General features: G+C 48.1%; 1 protein-coding gene across 1 annotated transcript in view; it reads right to left on the bottom strand.

The window, feature by feature from the left end:
* The window catches only part of CHRD (chordin), a 56,995-nt gene extending 53,192 nt beyond the window's left edge, over positions 1-3,803 (bottom strand). Inside the window, exon 1 of the mRNA XM_079977744.1 lies at positions 3,507-3,803. Within this exon, the coding sequence (XP_079833870.1) occupies positions 3,507-3,657 (151 nt within the window). The 5' untranslated portion in view covers positions 3,658-3,803. The remainder of the gene's footprint in view (positions 1-3,506) is intronic.
* Positions 3,804-20,461: the final 16,658 nt, after the last annotated feature.

Genomic DNA, 20,461 nt, shown 5'->3' with positions numbered 1-20,461 from the left:
CATGGTTTCCATATTTACCCTTAAAGGATGCATATTTCACGTATAATATTCAATACATCCATTCTAACCTATTTATCTTAATAAATAACGCTGGTGCTCCTATTTCAAATTCTGTTGTCTCTCATCTTTGCTGTTAATCTTGCCAGTTCCACATAACTCCATCATTTTCAAAAGCCTTATCCCAGAGTCAGGCCACTGGGCCACTCAGCTGAACACTGACTGGCAGCAGCTATCTGAATCCAGCCCCAAATCTGCTGCTTTTGATCCTTTTAACTGGAGATGCTTTCAGTTGGCCCTTGCAAGCCTCCTGCCTGCACCTTCCAGCTCCATGTGAACCCCTTTAAGCTGTGATAGGAATTTTGAGGTCTTAGATATATGTTAAATGTTCATAAGTGCACCAACCAAGCACGTACATAGATCAGCACAGGAAGACCGACCTGAAAACCATCATCCAGCATCATAAATGGCTCAGGACCGCAATACCTCAAGGACCACCTCTCTCCATATGAACCAACCTGGACCCTGACATCGACTTCTGAGGCCCTTCTTCACCTCAGGTCTGCAGAAAATGTACATCGTCTTTCAGCTGCCTGCACCCCCTCCTCCAAATAAATCAGTTCCCTAAAAGCAAAGGCTGTCTGCTGACTCACCCAGGTCCACCCAGCAACCTCCAGCACCTGCCCCGGCCTCCAGAGCCCTGCCCTTAAGGCTTCCTTTCTTAGAATCACAGAACTGTCAAATTGGAAGAGACCCCGTGGATCATCTAGTCCATGCAGGAATACGCAGCTGTCCCGTACGGGGATCGAACTTGCAACCTTGGCGAGCACCATGCTCTAACCAACTGAGCTGTCCAGTTCAATTAGGACTCAACAGAGTTTATAACCTTCAAACTTCTTCTCAGAGCCAAAAAAGCAGCGATGAAGGAAAGAGCAACAGCGGGCATCCAATTCATCAGCTGGAAAAATAAAAATGCAGCTCCCTTCTACGATTGGCTTGGAGATTTATACAAACCCGCAACATATGAACAACTTGCGTATAAACGCAGATTTGCCGTGGTCAAATTCAATGATATTTGGAATCCATTCTTGCAAATACTGTAATAGGTTAAGATCTGGTGAAGTACAATAACAACCTTGTAAAATATAGTTTTGAGAGTTTCCCCCCACCCTTTATTTTCTCTTCTACACAGGTTCTGTTCCTCCTATTTCTTTCTCTCTCTTTTATCTATGTCTCAAAATGTTTAGTGCACGTATAATTATGTACTTTTTGAACTTATAATAAAGATGTTTAAAATTAAACAAAAAAAGACTAACTGCAGGCATGGACAGGAGTACATTTACACATCACTGATCAGACACCCCCAGTTTGGAATCAGGAACTGGAGCTTCCAGTTGCAAAGGGTGTGTTTAATAATGAACGGACTTAACAATGGATTCCTATGCATGTTTAACTCAGAAGTAAGTCCACCCATTCTCAATGGGGTTCACCACTTCCAGGGACAGGATTTCAGCCGTAGGCCCAAGCATCACCCCTTCCCCAAAAATTCTCTATTTCATATCTCAAGCACGCAGTTCCCAATCCACCCTCATCCACCCTTGTGCCTCTTAATTCCTTCCTCCATGTGCCCTAACCCACCACCTGCAGCCTATGTAGACCTGCCACACGGGCATAGACAGTGCTTTTTCGGGGGGGGGTGTGTGCAGGGGTACACATATCCCTAAACATTTTGCGAATCTAAGTTTGGCCTCATTGAGGGGCAGTATTTCAATATGAGTAGGAAAATGAGAATACCCCTAAACATTTTTTTAGGGAAAAAAGCACTGGGCATAGACAAGGGGGGCAGGGGGGCAGCTCCCCCTCCGTCAAGTAGAACAACAGAAATACTTAACTAACTGACCAATCATGTCAGTTCTGCCCCACTCCCAAAAGTCCTGCCCCCCCCCAACAAAAATTCTGGCAACACCTAATAATTTACCTGGTATGTAAATGTTGACTGGGTGCTTTCTAATAGGACCATTAAAAACAGTGTGGTGTAGTGGTTAAAGGCTGTACTCACAACTGGGGGGCTATGGTTCAAATCCCCGCTTGGCCACAGCGCTCACTGGGTGACTTTGGACCAATTACTACCTCTTAGCCTCTCCTACCTCACAGGGTTGTTGTAAGGATGAACAATTATAATACTAGGAAACAAAAAGGCAGGTCCCTGCCTCAAGGAACATACAAAACTAAATAAACGACATAAATAAATAAATTTCCAAGGCAGGAGAGGAATGGAACGAGAAGAGGTACATGAATAAATAAGGGATTACTTTGGATTTTGATATATTTCATGTCAATGTGGTTTTTTTCAGTTGGTACTTTTAATGAATGATTTTAATGGACAGGATTTGTTGATTAAGTGATATATATATAAATCTTGCTCAATAAAATAAATATGCATTTCAGTTAGAATCCTAGAATTGTAGAGTTGGAAGGGACCCTGAGGGTCATCTAGTCCAATCCCCTGCAATGTAGAAATCTTTTTGCCAAATGTGACGCTCAAACCGGACCCTGAGATTGAGAGTTTGAAGCTCTACCGACTGTTACAACCGCTTAGGCTGCCTTGCAATAGTTGAGCTGGTGATCCCTCCCCAATTTCTTTCCTCCACGTTCCTCCCCCCCCCCCCCGGATTAAAAATAAAATAAAATCTTTGGAGATTTAAATTTGATGGGAAGTCCAGCTTCTCTGCTCGAGGAGCCCATTTTCCCAACCACTGATCCATCAGGGCTGCTGCATAATCTTAGGGACACTTAATGTGCATCGCCAGCTCTTCACCTGTTCCAGGACTGAGCCTCAAAGGTGAAAGTCTGTGACTTGTGCGTAGCTATGCCTGTTGAGCGGTGCCTCGACCCGCTTGGCATTCCTGCAACCTCACAGCACCCAGGACTGCACGTCTAGAACACTGAACGAGTGTGGGTGTCTGGTGTGGAATAGCTCTGGGCAAAGCCTTGGGAGTGGGGTCGCCTGGCAAGAAACTTTTCTTTCCTACCCAAATTCGTGCCATCTGCTGCGTTTGGTGCCTCCCGTTGCACGCTGACCGCTTCCACACACACATGCACGCACACACCCGAGTCACTCTCTCACACAGCAGGCATCCCTGCACCCACAACCATTCCCCGTCTGTCCCACTTGGAAGCGCGCTCCTCGCCCGTCGGCAACCCGCCCGCGTTCCTCCAAGCGGCCCGGGAGGCTTCCCAAACGCCCGCGTCCCCGTCCATCTCCCGCCTCGACGTCCACCTGCCGCCCGGCCAAGAGGTGCGGGCACGGGGTCTTCGAAATCCGTCCGTGGGAAGCAGCTGGGAGGCTCGCCTGCCGCTGCCCGTGCAGCTGTGCCAACCAAGCAAGGGAGACAGGGCTGGGTCAGGATGCGCCCTTCCGAGGGGTGGGGGGTGGCGTGCCCATCTCCTGCAAAGAAGCCTCCGCCACCCGCGCGTCCTAGGGAGGAGGAGGAGGAGGAGGGTCCTACCTGCCGCCCCCTTGGAGGGTAGAGGGTCCGCCGATTCGGGCTGGATGGGCAAGAGGGGCTTGGGCGGGCGCGGGGCTGAGCCGTGGCCCGGCCACACGAGGGCGAGCGGCGGCAGGAGCAGCAGCAGCAGCGCCGCGCCCAGGAGGGTCATCGCGGCGAGGCGAGCGCGGGATCCCGGAGCGAGTTACCGTCCCGTCTGGCCCCGGCGGCCTTTATAGGCGCCGGCTTGGGCCAAGCGGCGCGGAGGGGGCATCTCCTCGAGCAAACAAAGGCGGCGGCACATTGCGGCCCCGGCGGGGGGCCCGCTCAGCACCGCCGCGGGGGGTGGGGGGTGGGGAGAGGGGGGAAGGATCGGGGAGGCGGCGGCGACGGATTGGGCCCCCTCCCACCGCCTCCGCCTCTCGCCCTCCGCGCAGCCCTGGACGGGACGTCCTCTCGGCGCGGGAGGGAGGGAGGCTGCCTGGCCCGCCGCTGGCCCGGTCCCTCCCGGGCTCCGCTGCTGCGGAAGGACGAGGGCGCCGCCGCGGGACGGGCAGGGCTAGGCAGGGCGCCCGACGGCGCGGGAGGAGAAGCGCGGCGAGGAAAGGAAGCGGGCGGGACGCGGAGAGGAAAAGCTCCGCCCGCGGTGCTGGGCGGAGGCGGAGGAGCCACCGCGCGGCGCCCACGGCGCTGGGTCCTCCGCGCCCTCACCTGGGCTTGCCCGCCTTCCCTGCACCCATCCACGGTGAACGGATCTCCCTGTCAAAGTTGCTGGGGAGGGGGCTGTCCAACTACAAGCTCCCTCACAAATCCTGAAAATCTTTTCCCGTGGGTCCACGAGTCACCCACCCCGACCAAGTCCTTGCCACGGGGGCCGGCATGCGCCCCCAGCGCGTCCCAGTATTCTTATAAATATAGTATACTATATAGTATGTTGAACTCTGAATATCACCCCACTCCATAGCAAGCTCCCCTTCATTGCCACAATCTGGCCAGAAAAGCTTTGAAACACGAAGGACAGCCCTGCAGGATCAGGCCCATCTCATCCAGTATCCGTGATCAGCTCCCCTCCTGCCCTTTCCACCGTTGGTGCCCCAGACAGTGGCCTCATGCCACCCACCTGCCTTCTGCTGCGTGGGCATGAGGTTATGCTACAATTCCCACAATGCTCACACTCAGACGTGAAATTGTTGAATGGTTACTTTAAATGTAAAGGTTCATCATTGTTCCACTCGATGTGTATGTCTTTAAGGGGCCAGAGCAAGTGCCAGAGCAAAATAAGGAGACCCAGCTTTACAGCTGTGAAACATAGCAGGTGCTGCTGAGTTGTATTGATTAAGCTGTGTCAGCAATTGGGTGTAGTATATAAGGAGCAGCACCTAGCTCTCCCATTACCCTGGAGGATGGGTTGGTGGTTGGGTCTGGTTTGTTGTTGATGTATTTAGTGTATAAGGAATTTTTGCTTTTGTTATTAAAACCTTGTTTAAGTTATTTCTGAGTCCCTTTTTAATGCATGGTCTACCCAGCAAGCTCTCTGCAGCGCTACTAAACTGCAAATAGCCAACAGAAATGTCCCTCATATCTTGCACCCTAAGACTCACACTCCCTTTCTCTCCCAGCAAATCATCCCTCAGCAGTCCTTCCCAAAGGGGTCTCCTGCTTCAGCTCCCTGAAACCTAGGCTGGGGCCCTTGAGATGTCAATCTTGAGGTGACACTGCAGCTGGCTGCATAGAATCTACTCCTGCATCTCATTGGAAGAAACTGGATAGATTCTCCAGCAGGGGGCGAGTGGAGCTCTCCATGCCGGATCACCTGTGAGGAGAAGGTTTCCGATGGGGAAAGAGGCCAGAATCAAATGATGGAAGTCGAGCAATGGTTTGCCATAAGAGTGTCTCTGAACCGAAAATGACATGTTAAAGCTAGTATGATTTGAAGCTTTGGGATTTTGGGACACAGGGGAGAAAAGGACTCTGGTCAGTGGCGTAGCGTGGGTTGTCAGCACCCGGGGCAAGGCAAGTAATTTGCGCCCCCTAACCAGTGGCGTAGCGTGGGGGGTGCAGGGGGGGGGGGCCGGCCGCACCGGGCGCAACATCTGGGGGTTAGGGTTAGAGGGCGCAAATCCACGGGTTAGGGGGCGCAAATTACTTGCCTTGCCCGGGTGCTGACAACCCACGTTACGCCACTGCCCCTAACCCATGGATTTGCGCCCCCTAACCCATGGATTTGCGCCCCCTAACCCTAACCCCCAGATGTTGCGCCCGGTGCGGCCGGCCCTCCCTGCACCCCCCACGCTACGCCACTGGCTCTGGTAGAAGTCCGCGTTTTGCATGCAAAAGATCCCAGGTTGAATTCCTGACATCTGGGAACAACTTCTGCTTCAGCCCTTGAAGAATCGTGGCTAGTCAAGTCAAAGGCTGGGCAGACAAATTGCCCAAAACCTCAGAGAGCTACCCCAGGTGGCTTTTGCAACACTGAGCTAGATGCACGAACATTAAGGAGGCCCACGGGACACACATATTTGCATTGAATTTGCATATGTTCAGTCACTGATATCACAGCCATCACTGATTGGGTGGTGCTGTGCTTGGCTCCTCCTACTACAGCTTCCACCAGCAGGCCATAAGCATGGGAAATGGATCAGCATTTTGGCGCAAATCCTTCCTTACACACATGTGTTTGTATACAGATTAATTAATTAATTACATTTGTAATTATCCGAAGATCCCAGGGCGGTTCACGACAGAAAAATATCCACCTTTTTTCTGCAAAGCAATTTCCCCTGATGTAATGCATTTGTGTATGTTGCGTTCACGAATATGTGCATTTTTTTTATTTACCAGGGAATATGCACATTTGTACATGTTGCTTGTGCATGGAGCACTGCCTTGCAAAATTTGGAAAAGTGCAAATTGCGTAGCGTAGCTGTGCTTCAGTTTCTGCGTCGCTTCGGAATGTGGGAGGTAGGTAGGTTCGCCTTTCTGTGTGAGCTATTTCGCCTTCCTCTCCCATCCCAACGCAAAAACCCCACTGTATCATACGCAGGTTGTACTGAGGCTTTGAAAAATCATTTTAAGGGTAGGGAGAGAGAGAGAGAAGAGAGAGAGACCCACAAGGAGTGTCCCACCATCCTCTCTGTAGGAAAAAACAGGCAGCCTACTGAAGCCTCAAAACCAGCAGATGCTTTGAAAGCTGCAGCCTTGGTGAGTCACGGGCGGGGGGGGGGGAGCGATCCTCCTCTGCTGCATATCCCAGTGGCAAGGAATCAAGCCTTTCTTTCCAACACTTCTCCCTCCCCTAGAACTAGGTTGACTGGACTGAGGCCTGCTCCCTTGAGAGATAATTTCAGTAAAACGGAGAGAGAGAGATCTAATAATTCACATTAGACATGGGAATTTTGGATTCTGTGGCAATATTTGCACATCTGAAGCCCAGTCGCAAGGTAACCAAGGGGAGGTGCGGGAGTGGAAGTGGGGAAGAGAGGGACAAGGCTGAGCCGAGGATGATGGTGCAGGAGGGAACCAGCTGTGTTTTGTCTGAAACACATGGACTTAATATTATTTTCCTCATATTCAGCATGATTGAGCTATGCCCCGGGATCGCCTGTAGGAACTTCCTGTGAAGTAACATGGTGGGCTGAGGAGGGAGGGAGGCAGGCATTCGCCAGGTGTTCAGGAGCAAAGGACTTTGGGGAGAGGACGACGGGCTATTCGTTTTATTTCTTTGGTTCCCCCCCCCTCCTTCTTAATTATAGAAAACACACCCTCACCCGATCCTCGAAAGTAATAAAAAATACCTATGGGTTTTTAAAAACACCCAATAAAAAGATCCAGCTTGTTTTCTGCCAACAAATGCAAATATCATCACTTTTGGGATGTATGGGGTGTTAGGGGAGGGCTAGTACCTCTGGTGGGGGCGCGCTTTGCGTTCCTTCTGGGGTCGTTTGTCCATCTTTGGTCCCCACCCTGCACTCAGCTCTCACCTGGGGCTCCTAGAAGCTGTCAGCATGCAGCAGTGACTACACCCCTGGAACGGCCTCAATTATGTGGGGTGGGGCTTAGCTGTGCCCCCCTAATATTTTATTCAAGGGGAGGTATAATAGTACTGACTGGTGTAAGGCTTTATAGGTAAAAAACCAGCATCGTGGCCCATCTCAGGTCAACTTCCAGGATAATATTATTACTATTTACTGCATGTCCCAATTTGCTCAGCAGAACTTGCTCCCTTGCAATTGCACAGAGATTTGCAGCTTTAAAGGGTCGTTTTTCCACGCTGAACTGACTTTTGGTTAGGTCCTGAGAATTCTCTGTTACGTTAGAGAGCCTTTCCTACCAAAAGAAAACAGCTGTTTTAGCAACCTGTTTTAGCCCTCTGATGCAACGCGGTAGGAATTTTAAGCAAGCCTGCTGGCTTCGCTGACTTCACTCTGTTTCATCGTCGAAAGTGAGATTGCTCGGAGTTTATTTGTTGAGTCAGATGTTTTGATTCTGTCTACTTAATTTAACATGGCAACCTCCTCTGGGCAGGGACAGAATGAATGGTTCATGTTTTATGGCACTTTGAGAGCAACTAACCATCACTTGCAATGCTGTTAAAATTCTTGCAGAAACACATCTGCATGGAAATCATCTGCAGATAGATCTCCATGCAAGGCTAACAAGTACAGATAGATGGTCAGTCCATGCGCTCAAGCTGGGAAGCAACAATGGGCCACTGATTCCTAGTGTTGGATCATCACATGCACAAGGCACGAAATATATGCACTATCTATTGCAAAGTGAATTCTGATTTTACATTTTCATCCGACTTTCATTTTCGTTGCATTGAATTACTCGTACACCACTTAGAGGCAGTTGTAATTAAGTACAGTGATACCTCCGGATGCGAACGGGATCCGTTCCGGAGCCCCATTCGCAACCTGAATGGAATGTAAGATGCGACGGAGCATCTGCGCATGCACGGGTTGCGTTTTGCCGCTTCCGCACATGCATGTGACGTCATTTTGAGTGTCTGCGCATGCGCGAGCAGCGAAACCCAGAAGTAACATGCTCCGTTACTTCCGGGTTGCCACAGAGCGCAACCCGAAAGCGCTCAACCTGAAGCACATTCAACCGGAGGTATGATTGTAGTAGAAAACTTTTGAAATTAATTTACTGATTATTTATCTTATTTCACAAACTTTATATACTGCCTGACTGTAAAATAACAAACAAACCTGGGAGCAGCCGCCGAGACCACATAACACCAGTCCTGAAAGACCTACATTGGCTCCCAGTATGTTTCTGAGCGCAATTCAAAGTGTTGGTGCTGACCTTTAAAGCCCTAAACAGCCTCGGTCCTGTATACCTGAAGGAGCGTCTCCACCCTCATCATTCAGCCCAGACACTGAGCTCCAGCGCCGAGGACCTCCTGGCAGTTCCCTCACTGAGACAAGTGAGGTTACAGGGAACCAGGCACAGGGCCTTCTCGGTAGTGGTTCCCACCCTGTGGAACACCCTCCCATCGGATGTCAAGGAAATAAACAACTATCTGACTTTTAGAAGACATCTGAAGGCAGCCCTGTTTAGGGAAGGTTTTAATGTTTGACGTTTTATAGTGTTTTTAATTTTCTGTTGGGAGCCGCCCAGAGTGGCTGAGGAAACCCAGCCAGATGGACAGGGTATAAGTAGTAAATTATTGTTATTGTTATTATTCAAAAAGAATACAGCAGTGACATTATTGGTAAAAACAGTTAAAAGCAACTGTTTAAAACTGCATGCATATCCCAGGTTTCCTGAAGTAAACAGTAGACAGATACATAAGACAATGCATATATTTGTATACAAATGTGTATGTATTGCTATAAAATTATGCTGCATAAATATAGTACAGCATGGGATTATATGCATATAGCGGTGTTCGTGTGTATAAAATTTTGTGTATGATTTTGCATATAATTAATTGCACATGAGATGATTGCAAATCACCACTGGAGACAGGTGGGATGAAAAGAATGAATCGAATCTTAAGCACCTTTCCACCTGCTTTAGTAAAAATAAATCCAAAAAAATTATACATCACCCTGTGGGAACTTCTTCTCAAACCAAGATTTGGGAACGAAAAATAAAGCTATAGCAGGCCACATACTGATGGCAGCCAGAATGACTTTGGCCAATCGCTGGAAAGTCTTGAAGTCCACATCGCTGGAGGAGTGGTATAACAAAGTGTAGAATTTAGCATCAGTAAAGAAATTAACACAAAAGCATGGAATGCTGAAAGATCTCTCAAAATCAGATGAGTTTTAATTCGCATTATGATTTTTTTTAGTTTTTATTCTTCATCATACTATGCAAGGATCTGGAATGTTTAATGATCCCAGTGGTCCCAATTCCTTTGCTTTTATAACATATGATTTCATCTTAAACTTTCATTTTGGAAGATTCATGTAGTACCATCTACACCTGTTTCCAAGACTGGTTTTCCCTTGCGTGGTCATTTGTAGAGGGATCTGTTTATTTCCTCTGTTGTCGGTTATCTTTTTCTGCCTTTATCATATCTGCCTGGGACACCCAAAATTAAAATCCATAAAGATTGTTAATAATTTTTCTTTAAAAGAATCTCTCCACTCCTATTGAATATACGTTTTCCAGAGGGCCGTATAATACACTCTCCCAAAATCTTCTCCTGAATGTGTAAAAGGCAGAATAATAATAATAATAAAAATAATAAATGCCTCTTTTTATGGAGAGTTTTCTAATTTACCTTGTTTGATAAAGGCATCAGGCCACACTCCTGAGTCATTCATAAAAAAAGTTCCCTATTTCCAGCTCGGGGGGCCTTGATTTGGCATCCCTGGGAGATCAAAGTGGGGCAGCTGTTCCCCTTTTCCTGTGTGCCTTTTGCAGCTGCCCGTGGGGGTTCCCCGCTCTCCGTAACCAGGAAGGGGGCTTGTTTGGCCATGGGATTAATGGATGCATTAGAAAGGGATGGTTTAATGACACTGGCTGTGCCCAGGGAATTGTGTTTGCCAGGCAATTGGGTTCCCAGCCTCACCTCCCTGGGAGGGAGCCCTGCCACACAAGCAGCCCAGGAGACAGAGGCAAATATTTGGGCCTGGGTGGGTTTCGCAGAAGTGTGAGAAGGAATTCCACTCTTGCTCTCCACTCCTTTAAAACACATTCACACACTCGATTAACCAGATGCTCCAACTGTCCTTGTTTAAAGAGGATGGTTCCTATTCTTTAGCTTCCTGCTGGATCTCCATTTTAACCCCCCTCTGGGTGATACTTGCTAAAAAGTATTATTAGCAGGAGTCACAAGAGGTGGTGTTCTTCAGGGGTTAGCTCCTTCCCCAGGCTCTCTCGAAGCTAACAGTGCAACCCTGTGCATGCCGTCGCTCAGGAACAGATCCCCGGTAAGGACGTAGATAGGATTTGAAGAGTTGTGCAGTGCAATGCAGCCTGTCTCTAGTGCACAGGGTCCATAAATGCACACAGGTGAACATTACACGGCCATACACCACAACAACCCTCTATCATCTCAAAGGCTGGGTTGCATCCACACCTTAAGTTTAAAGCACATTCAATGTACATTGAAAGCACACGGCTGCCCCAAAGAATCCTGGGAACGATAATGTGCCCCCACAGATCTATAATTCCCAGCGTTCTTAGCAAACTAGTGTTCCCTGGAGTGCTTGTTGGGTGCTTTCCATGTGCATTGAATGTGCCTTAAATATATGGTAGTGCATCCTTTAGCTTAAAGAAGTTGTGAGACCTGCAACAAAGTTTTGCAGTGTAGAGCACTTTTCTTCAGCGGGCAAGCCAGCCCTGCCCTCTTACCAGATACTCTCTTTCATTGCCCCTTTCGCCCTTGTGTGCGGAAGGTGCTCTTTTGGCCACCTGTGACTGGTGCTCAGGGAAGGAGACTCCCAAATGCCCTGGCCAATCAGAGGAGGGAATGCTGAGAGAGATGTGCCCAACAGCCTGACCTGGGAAAAGGCAACTTCAGAGGTTCCTACCTCTGCAATCTGCTAGTTTATGGAAAGCTGCATTCCTTTCCTCCTCTCCAACAATAACAAGGCATTGTGATATTATCCAGATTTTCTGCTCAAAGATAATTAAACAATATGCATTTCCTGCTTACTGAGATCATAATAAGCAGTTGGATTCCCCAGAGCTGTTGCTAGGCAGGGCGGGGTGGAGGGGCTTGCAGAGGGGCAGAGCCTGTAGCATACCTAACCTCTGAGCTGTTCAGAGACCCTCCAATCCCACCTCTCTCTCTCTCTTTTTCCAGATGCAACCTAGCAAATATCATCCCCTGGCTTCCTGCTCCTCTCTGCCCCACACCTGCCTCTCACACCTTTGCCAGTGTGACATGTGAAATTTGGCATACTTGAGGTTGCAACCCTATGCACACTTACACGGGAGTAAGTCCTGGTGGATTCAGTGGATTTATTATTCAGCAGACACAATTTCTAGAAACAATACAATGCAGTAAAGAACCAACAGGAAAGCAGTTTTCCAAAAGCTTACAGGGGCAACCTGTTTGTAGAGCACTCACTCTGGTTTTCTTGCATAACCCTATGCAGAGGTTAAACGATGTTCAGTCTTTATTGCACATTTGTTCTGATTTGTTTCTAGGTGGGTTATATGTCAATGAGCACCCACCCTGATTTTCTTCTGGGGTGTTTATACGTCTTTCCATTAAACATTTCTTCATCTCACACTTTCCATCGCCTCTCCCCATCACTTTCCTAACTGCAAAAGCTCCAATTATTTTTTAAGGAGGATTTGCTGTGCTGGGGTGACGGAGTGCTTTGGTCCACTTCAATTGCCCAAGCCTAAATTCCCTGGCGTGTCCTTGAACACTAACCACAAAAGAAATGACAGTCTGGAGGTCCACTGAGATGCATTTGGGAAGGACATGGCATCCCCCGCCAGGTGAACAATGGAATGACTTACTATCCAGTCCTGTAGACATTTAGTCAGAAACAAGCTCCTTTGAATAAGTGTGCATGCACAAGAAAGCTTATACCCACAGCAAATGTAGTTGGTCTCGAAGGTGCTACTGGACAATTTTTTAATTTTTTTATTTATCTCGACTGTGTCAGACCAACACGGCTACCTACCTGAACCAAGCTCCACTATGTTCAATGGTACTTCCTCCCTAGTGACTCTGCTATCATTACAGCCTGTTGTGACCTGCCAGATTTTAACAATGTTCTTGCTAAATATTCCCAAGCTAGAAAGAGCCTGTTTCAGACCTTGTGGAGAAGCACAGGCTTCTGTGTGGATTCACCTAATGACTGCTAATGTGCCATTTTGCAAATGCAAAATCTGAGTGTGTGTTTTTAGGCTGGAGGAGGCAAGACTGATTTTAAAAAAGAAGAAGAGGATCTGCAACAAAATGTTGTAGTGGATCCTCACTTTGCAACAGGAAAGCTCCTGCTCACAGCCATACTCTCCTGCAAGGTGGCTCGTTCCATCTCCCTGCTTTCTGTTTTCCAACCAACACACACCATTCTGTGACCACTGAGCATGTGTGCTACTACTCATTGGGCTGTTTAGGAGTGGCTGTTTTTTGCCTCCTCAAGTTTTAATTTATCAAAGATGTTTGCAAACGTTTCCATGCTAGTAAGCTCCCCTTGCTTTTTAGTTGACCCGTATTGTTAACACTCGCTGTCTGGGTTTGCTATTAGAAGGAAGCGATGGGAGGCTGGGAAAGCTCACATCCGGAGCCTGTACAGTTACATGGAGGCAGGGATGGGTGGGAAAAGAAGCCCATCCATTTTCCTGACGCAGGTTCCCTATCCCTGAGAAAATGGGTGTGTGTGCCCATACCTTCTTGCAGCACTACAGGTGAGCAAGCATCTTTGTTCACCTTTTCACGAAAGGTGGAGGGCATCTTGCAGATCTACTGGAACCAAACACATACTGACCTATGTTTGTGTGTATACATGCAGCATACAATGAATTAATGTCTGCTTGCTAAGTGGAATACATCAGCATTCCTTAGAAGCATGCAATAAAGTGCCAGTGTAATGCATTTACCTCGGTCAAACCACACCGGGAATACTGTGTCCAATTCTGGGCACCACAGTTTAGGAAGGGTGTTGACAAAATGGAACATGTGCAGAGGAGGGCAACCAAGGTGATCAAGGGTTTGGAACCCAAGCCTTATGAGGAACGGTTGCATCCATGACAGATGGCCATCCAATCTCTGCTTAAAAACCTAGGAAGGAGACTCCATTGCCTTCTTAAAGAGTCCATTCCACTGTCAAACAGCTCTTAGCACCAGGAAGTTCTCCTTTCCTGTAACTTGAAACCACTGGTTCATGTCCTACCCGCTGGAACAGGAGAAAACAAGCTTGTTCCCTTGAGTTATTTGAAGACGACTATCATATCTCCTCTCGGTTTCCTCTTTTCTAGGCTAAACATACCCAACTCCTTCAACTGTTCCTCATAAGGCTTGGTTTCCAGCCCCTTGATCATCTTGATGAATGCCTCTAACAACTTTTCTTTTGCTGGCCTATTATAATACTGAGTTGACGCTTGTAACCAAGACTTACATCTTAGCTTGTAACACTTGGGATCCACTCGGGCTCATGGGAGATCCTGTGCTGCTTGGCCACAAGGTCCTTGTGGGTACTCAGACAAGTTTTGCTTGGATGTCTCAAGTCATGGTTATGAAAACGTTGCCATGCCCAAAACCAATGGCTGCCAAAGACCCCCCAGGTAGAAATTTCACATGACAATAAGTCAATAGATCAGCATACCAAGCGAATTTGGTTTTGTGGATCACCATACCAAAACAGCTAGGAACTGCTGAGATAGCACATGCAGGAACAAAGGAAGCTGAATTATACAATGGTCTATGCAGCTCAGTACTGTCTACACTGACAGGCAGCCACTCTTCAGCGTTTCAGGCACCTACCACTAGCTACAACACAACAGAATCAGACACACAGCATTGGAGAAAACCAAGAGACAATTGCATCTCTTCTGGGAAGCCAGTGGAAGATGTTTATGGACCCTCAATCTCTTGGTGTCCCCCCCCCCTTGCAAGCCCATCTGTTTGCTTGGCGGAAAGATTAGTCTCCCAGGCTCTCTCTTTTGTTTGCCCCAGTTTGTCCAGCTGTAATTGTGGGCTTTTATAGGGGCTTCAAAAGGCCTCCCCTCTCCAACCCTCTCCTCCGCCCCCCCCCCAATAGCCCATGCTAACAGGATGGCTTTAATGCCAGGATGAGAACCCAGCGGCATCCTTGCAGGGAAGGAGGAAGCTTCTGGGGTGATTCAGAGCCCAGCCTGAGTGTGGATCCGGGGCCAGAGGACGGTTTTGCACATTGTTAAAAGCAAACACACATGCCCAAGAATGAAACGCAAGTCATCTTTTCCAGCAGAGCTGCACAGTGAATAAGTCTTGTGGGTGATCCATCACGCAGCCACGTTGCACCCACGCCAGACCATTAAAACACGCTTCTACTGGTTAAGTTGACATACAAACTCCGGGACAAGGACAACTGTGACTTTAAGGAAGAATGGGAGCTTTTTATCTAAAAAGACAACAAAAAGAACTGGACTCCTTGGCAGGGTTTGAATAAACATACACAAATTTATTGGTTGATAACATGATAGATAGATAAGGTAAGGATATGTACAATTTTATAACATGCAGAGAATAATATATGTAGAGAAATCAGAGAGAGGAGGTGAGGGAAGTCCTAGGGGCGGGAGGAAGGGTTTGAAGGGGGTGGGGGGGGAATAGTGAATATGATAGGTTTTGATAGTTTGTATGTTGAAATTGTCCATGGAGTTTCCTTGGCAGGGATACTGGAGTGGCTTGCCGGTTCCTGCTCCAGGTGGATCACGTTTGGTCAAAACTCTCCACTATGACCTGTCCATCTTGGGTGCCCTGCACGGCATAGTTCATAGCTTCTCTGAGTTATTCAAGCCCCTTCGCCACGGCAAGGCAGTGATCCATGAAGGGGTCAGTACTATTGGTCCGTATAGTTAAAGCTATGGTTTTATGGTTTTCCCAGTAGTGATGTATGGAAGTGAGAGCTGGACCGTAAAGAAGGCTGGTCACCGAAGAATTGATGCTTTTGAATTATGGTGCTGGAGGAGACTCTTGAGAGTCCCATGAACTGCAACAAGATCAAACCTCTCCATTCTAAAGGAAATCAGCCCTGAGTGCTCACTAGAAGGACAGATCCTGAAGCTGAGACTCCAATACTGTGGCCACCTCATGAGAAGAGAAGACTCCCTGGAAAAGACCCTGATGTTGGGAAAGATGGAGGGCACAAGGAGAAGGGGACGACAGAGGACGAGATGGTGGGACAGCGTTCTCGAGGCTACCAGCATGAGTCTGACCAAACTGCAGGAGGCAGTGGAAGACAGGAGTGCCTGGCGTGCTCTGGTCCATGGGGTCACAAAGAATCGGACACGACTAAATGACTAAACAACAACAACAAAGGAAGTCTGTTCCACCAGGGGGCTATGTGCCACCGTTAATGAGAACATAACAGAAAACCACTTTTTATTTATTTATACCCTGCCCATCTGGCTGGATTTCCCCAGCCATTCTGGGCAGCTTCCAACAAAATATTAAAAACACAATAAAACATCAAACATTAAAACCTTCCTTAAACAAGGCTGCCTTCAGATGTCTTCTACAAGTCAGATAGTTGTTTATTTCCTTGACATCTGATGGGAGGGCGTTCCATAGGGCGGGTGCCACTACTGAGAAGGCTCTCTGCCTGGTTCCCTGTAACCTCACTTCTTGCGGGGAGCAAACCGCCAAAAGGCTCTTGGAGGTGGATCTCAGTGTCTGGGCTGAATGATGGGGGTGGAGACGCTCCTTCAGGTATACTTTCCAATAATGCTCTCCAATAATTTTTGTGGATCTAAGCCCATGCCTGAGAAAATTGCAAGAGGCAAACAGGAAGGAAAGAGCCCTGCCCACTCTGAACTCAATTTTTTGCCCCAGCACAGTCCACTGGCTAAAGAGTAATCATGGGCTCCTTCTCCCCTTCCTTCCTTCCTCTCCTACAGTCTCACCTACTCTGCATCTGCAAGGATCATTTAGCCTCTTCCTGAAAAAAAAGGTAAAGGACCCCTGATAATTAATTCCAGTCGCAAACGACTCTGGGGTTGCGGTACTCATCTCGCTTTACTGGCCAAGGGAGCCAATGTTTGTCTGCAGACAGTTTTTCCGGGTCATGTGGCCAGCATGACTACACTGCTTCTGGTGAACCAGAGCAGTGCACGGAAACACCGTTTACCTTCCCGCCGGAGCGGTACCTATTTATCTACTTGCCCTTTGACATGCTTTCGAACTGATAGGTTGGCAGGAGCTGGGACCGCACAATGGGAGCTCACCCCGTCGCAGGGATTTGAACCACTGACCTTCCTTGGCAAGCCCAAGGCTCAGTGGTTTATACCACAGCACCAACCCCCCCTCCCTTTAGTCTCTTTCTAATGGAGTGCAAATGGCTCCCAGCCATGGGCAAGAACAACCCTATCAAGGGGCTATCACTACCATCACCCCAGGAGGAAAAAGGTCACCCAGATATGCAGGCCACCTGGCTCAGCCCAGATACTTCATTGACAGCACTAGGGGTCAACCTGTCTCCAGAATTCAGAATACTGTATATTCAGAACATGCTGAATAGTCCAGTCCAAGCTTGCTTTAAAGATAAAGAGCTGCGTAACATTGTGCATTGAAAGCACTCAGTGTCCCCCCATAAAATCCTGGGAACTCATTGTTTGTTTAGGGTGCTGGGAACTGTAGCTCTGTCAAGGGGCAAAGTACAGTTCCCAGGATTATTTGGGGGAAGCCGAGCACTTCAGATGTGTGGTGTGTATGAAGCTAAAGAAGCCTATGAAGCCCAGGAGACAGTGTGGCGCAGTGGTTAGGGTGTTGGACTAGGACCTGGGAGTCAAGGGTTTGAATCTCACTGGGCGGTCTTGGGCAAGCACTGTCTCTCAGTCTAACCTACCTCAGAGGGTTGTTGTGAGGATAAAATGGGGGGGGGGACTTTGTATGCCATAGCTTCTCATAGGAAAGTGGAGATAGAAATGCAATAAGTAGTAAATAAGGAAGAGGGTTCTGGACTTGAAGTTCCTTGCCAACATTTAGCAGCAGTCGGGCAGACTCAGGCCCCCTTGCCACAGCTTTCCCTGCTATGGCGAGATGTACTGCATTTCTTAATCTCAAGGTTGAGGGTTCGAGCCCCACGTTGGGCAAAAATATTCCTACATTGCTGGGGGTCCCTTCCAACTCTACAATTCTGTGATCTCTACACCAATCCAGGTGCTGATATTCCTGATCTCACAAATGTTTACTTAGATTTGCTTTCTCCTGCAGCTTTGCTGGCTGGGGCTGGTGGCTGTGGATGCCCCAAACATCCAGAGGGCAGATTTTGGGGTGACTTTGATATGAGCTCAGTTGATTTCCCTGAAGTTGACATTCAAGCGAATGGATAAACACAGGAAAGCAGGCTGGAGGTGTGGTTCTTTGGGGTAAGGTATGTGTTGAAGGTGGCAGCTCTCCACCAGAAAATTGGTATGAGGTCCTGATCTGAGTAGGGCATCCATTCTGGATAGTAGCCACATGGCAAATGGTCCTTCCAGGAACCAGTTGAGCTGTGCTGCTTTATTAGGGTGGATGCTAGAATCCAGAAGGGCACCACTTTGGGGAAACCTGATTTAGATGCAATCCCCACTGATCTCAATGTGGTTTGTTCCCAAGCACAGAGAAATGTGCAGGCTGCAGGTGTTGGGGGTGGGGGGTGGGGAGAGGAGGAAGGTAGGGCCTGTGATGAAGGGGGTGGGGAAGGGAGGGGACCACTGACCCCAGCCAGGCGAATCCTCTCTTCAACGCTTAGCACATGCTTTTCACTAAACAAATGTTAGGTAGTTGGCGCAAATGTTCTCAATGTGTATTCGCTTTGTCCCTTTGCACCCCGAGAGAGAGAGAGAGAGAGAGAGAGAGAGAGAGAGAGAGAGAGAGAGAGAGAGAGAGATGGACATCTGACAACCCCGGCCCGATTTTGGCAGCTCCAATTAAATTGAACATCTAGAAAATCACAGCTCAGATCATTAACACATGTCTTTGTCTGGCTCTCCAGGAACAAAGAACTCAGATTAGTACCCAATAGAGTTGCCAACTTTTTTTAATTGACCCCTGTAGCTGTGCCTTAATAGCGGTGTGGAAGTGCCAACATTAGCAAGTGATAAGGACTTTCACCAGGAGGGGAAATGGTGGTTTTTTTGTTTTTTGAGGTGGAGGGGTCAACAACTAGAAATCTTGGGGGAAATGGAAATACATTCAGCTGATCTAACCCAAACTCCTTTTATATTTTAAACAACGTAAAATGCACCATACTGAGCGTATAAAATTGCATAATTTGGCAAGCTGACGAAACGGCTCTAAAGCGATCCGATTCATGTTTACTCAGAAGTAAGACCCGCTTAGTTTTAGTAGCGCTTTCTCCTAGGTAAGCGCACAAAGGATTGCAGACCCCCCAAAGGATATATGCCTTAGTTTCGTGCAAAGAAAAGTGCAAATATACGCAATAGGAGAAGGAGAGGGAGCCAGCCAGCTGCACCATATGATACCTAAGCACCTTCATTTTCCTCCACATCAGAGAATCATAGAATTGTAGAGTTCGAAGGGACCCCAAGGGTCATCTAGTCCAACCCCCTTGCAATGCATCCAGCCTCATCTTGGATTTTATGATTCTGCGATACGATTTTCCTGAGAGTCTTTCCCACTGAACACAGTAGGTAAACACACATCGAACTGCCCTGTAACTCACCCTGACATCCCATTACCGAAAGCAACGGCCCCTTTCCCATTTCATTTAGGGTCCGGTCTCTTCCACGGCTTCGGAGATTATTTTCTGCTTCCATCTGGTGGTGATTTTCCAGAACTGCTGTGCGGAGAAACCTCTCTTGAAAAAGGAAGGGGGGAAAAGGTTTTCTTTGGCCTGCCCGATTATGCTGGCAGACCCAGAGCCATGGCGTTACGAATTCTGTGGAATCCAAACTGTCATATAAGAAAATGCAATACATAAGAAATAAAAGAAGCAGAAAGGGGGAAATGATTTAAAATTGTACAGCATCGAGTACAGAGCATCACTGTTGCTACAACAGGCAGAGAGGTAATTAGGCAGCCCACCAAGACCTTCAGCGGTTTTCAAGTGGTCCAGCAGGAACTGCTGCCTGAATTCCTGAAAATTTACACCCAAATGCAGGGCCGGCCCAAGACATTTTGGCATCTGATGTGTACCCCAAAATGATGTCCCCCTTTCTGCCAGGGAAGAAGGGATGGGGGAAGATCTACATCAGGAACAAGCGGGGGAGGAAAAATTGACATCCGCATCTGCTGCTCCTGTGAATTTTGTCGCCTGAGGCAGTAGCCCCACCTTGCCTCTTGGTTGGGCCGGCGCCGCCCCAAGACATCTGTTGGCTTTTAAGGTGCCACAAGGCTCTTTTTGGCAACAGACTAACGCAACCAGCCCTTCTTGAGTCTCCAACAGGAGGCTGTTTTGAAGCCTGCAGGCTGACAGTTGCCCTCCCCTGTTTTCCAACAACATCTTTCTAGCCTTCTCCTGCCAGGCAGTCCTTTCTGAGCCAGCACTTTTTTTGAGGGACCCCAGGATGATAGGGGTACATTTCACAGAAATCTGGAGGCAAGCTCTTATGTCCAGACTCTTTTTGCAGGTGACAGCGGTGACTAAGGCCCCTTCAGACCTCTTTAAGTATCCCTATTTTCCAGGGACACCCCTGATGTGGGAGAAGCCGCCCCAGTTTCTGATTTGATCCCGGAATGTCCCACTTTTCCTTTGGAGAAATGCTGGAGGATTTAGAGTTATCTGACCCCCGAGCCGTCTGAAGGGAATCCTTTATAGGCATGTTTAATGTTTTATTATGTTTTTCTGTTTTTTTTATGTATTAAAGTCGTACCTTGGCAGTTGAACGCCTTGCGACCCGAATGT

The sequence above is a fragment of the Podarcis cretensis genome (assembly GCF_951804945.1).
Source record: "Podarcis cretensis genome assembly, chromosome: 5".
In the NCBI taxonomy this organism is placed as follows: Eukaryota; Metazoa; Chordata; class Lepidosauria; order Squamata; family Lacertidae; genus Podarcis; species Podarcis cretensis.
Note: the sequence above shows the minus strand (reverse complement) of the source record. Positions and strands in the feature narration are given on the sequence as shown.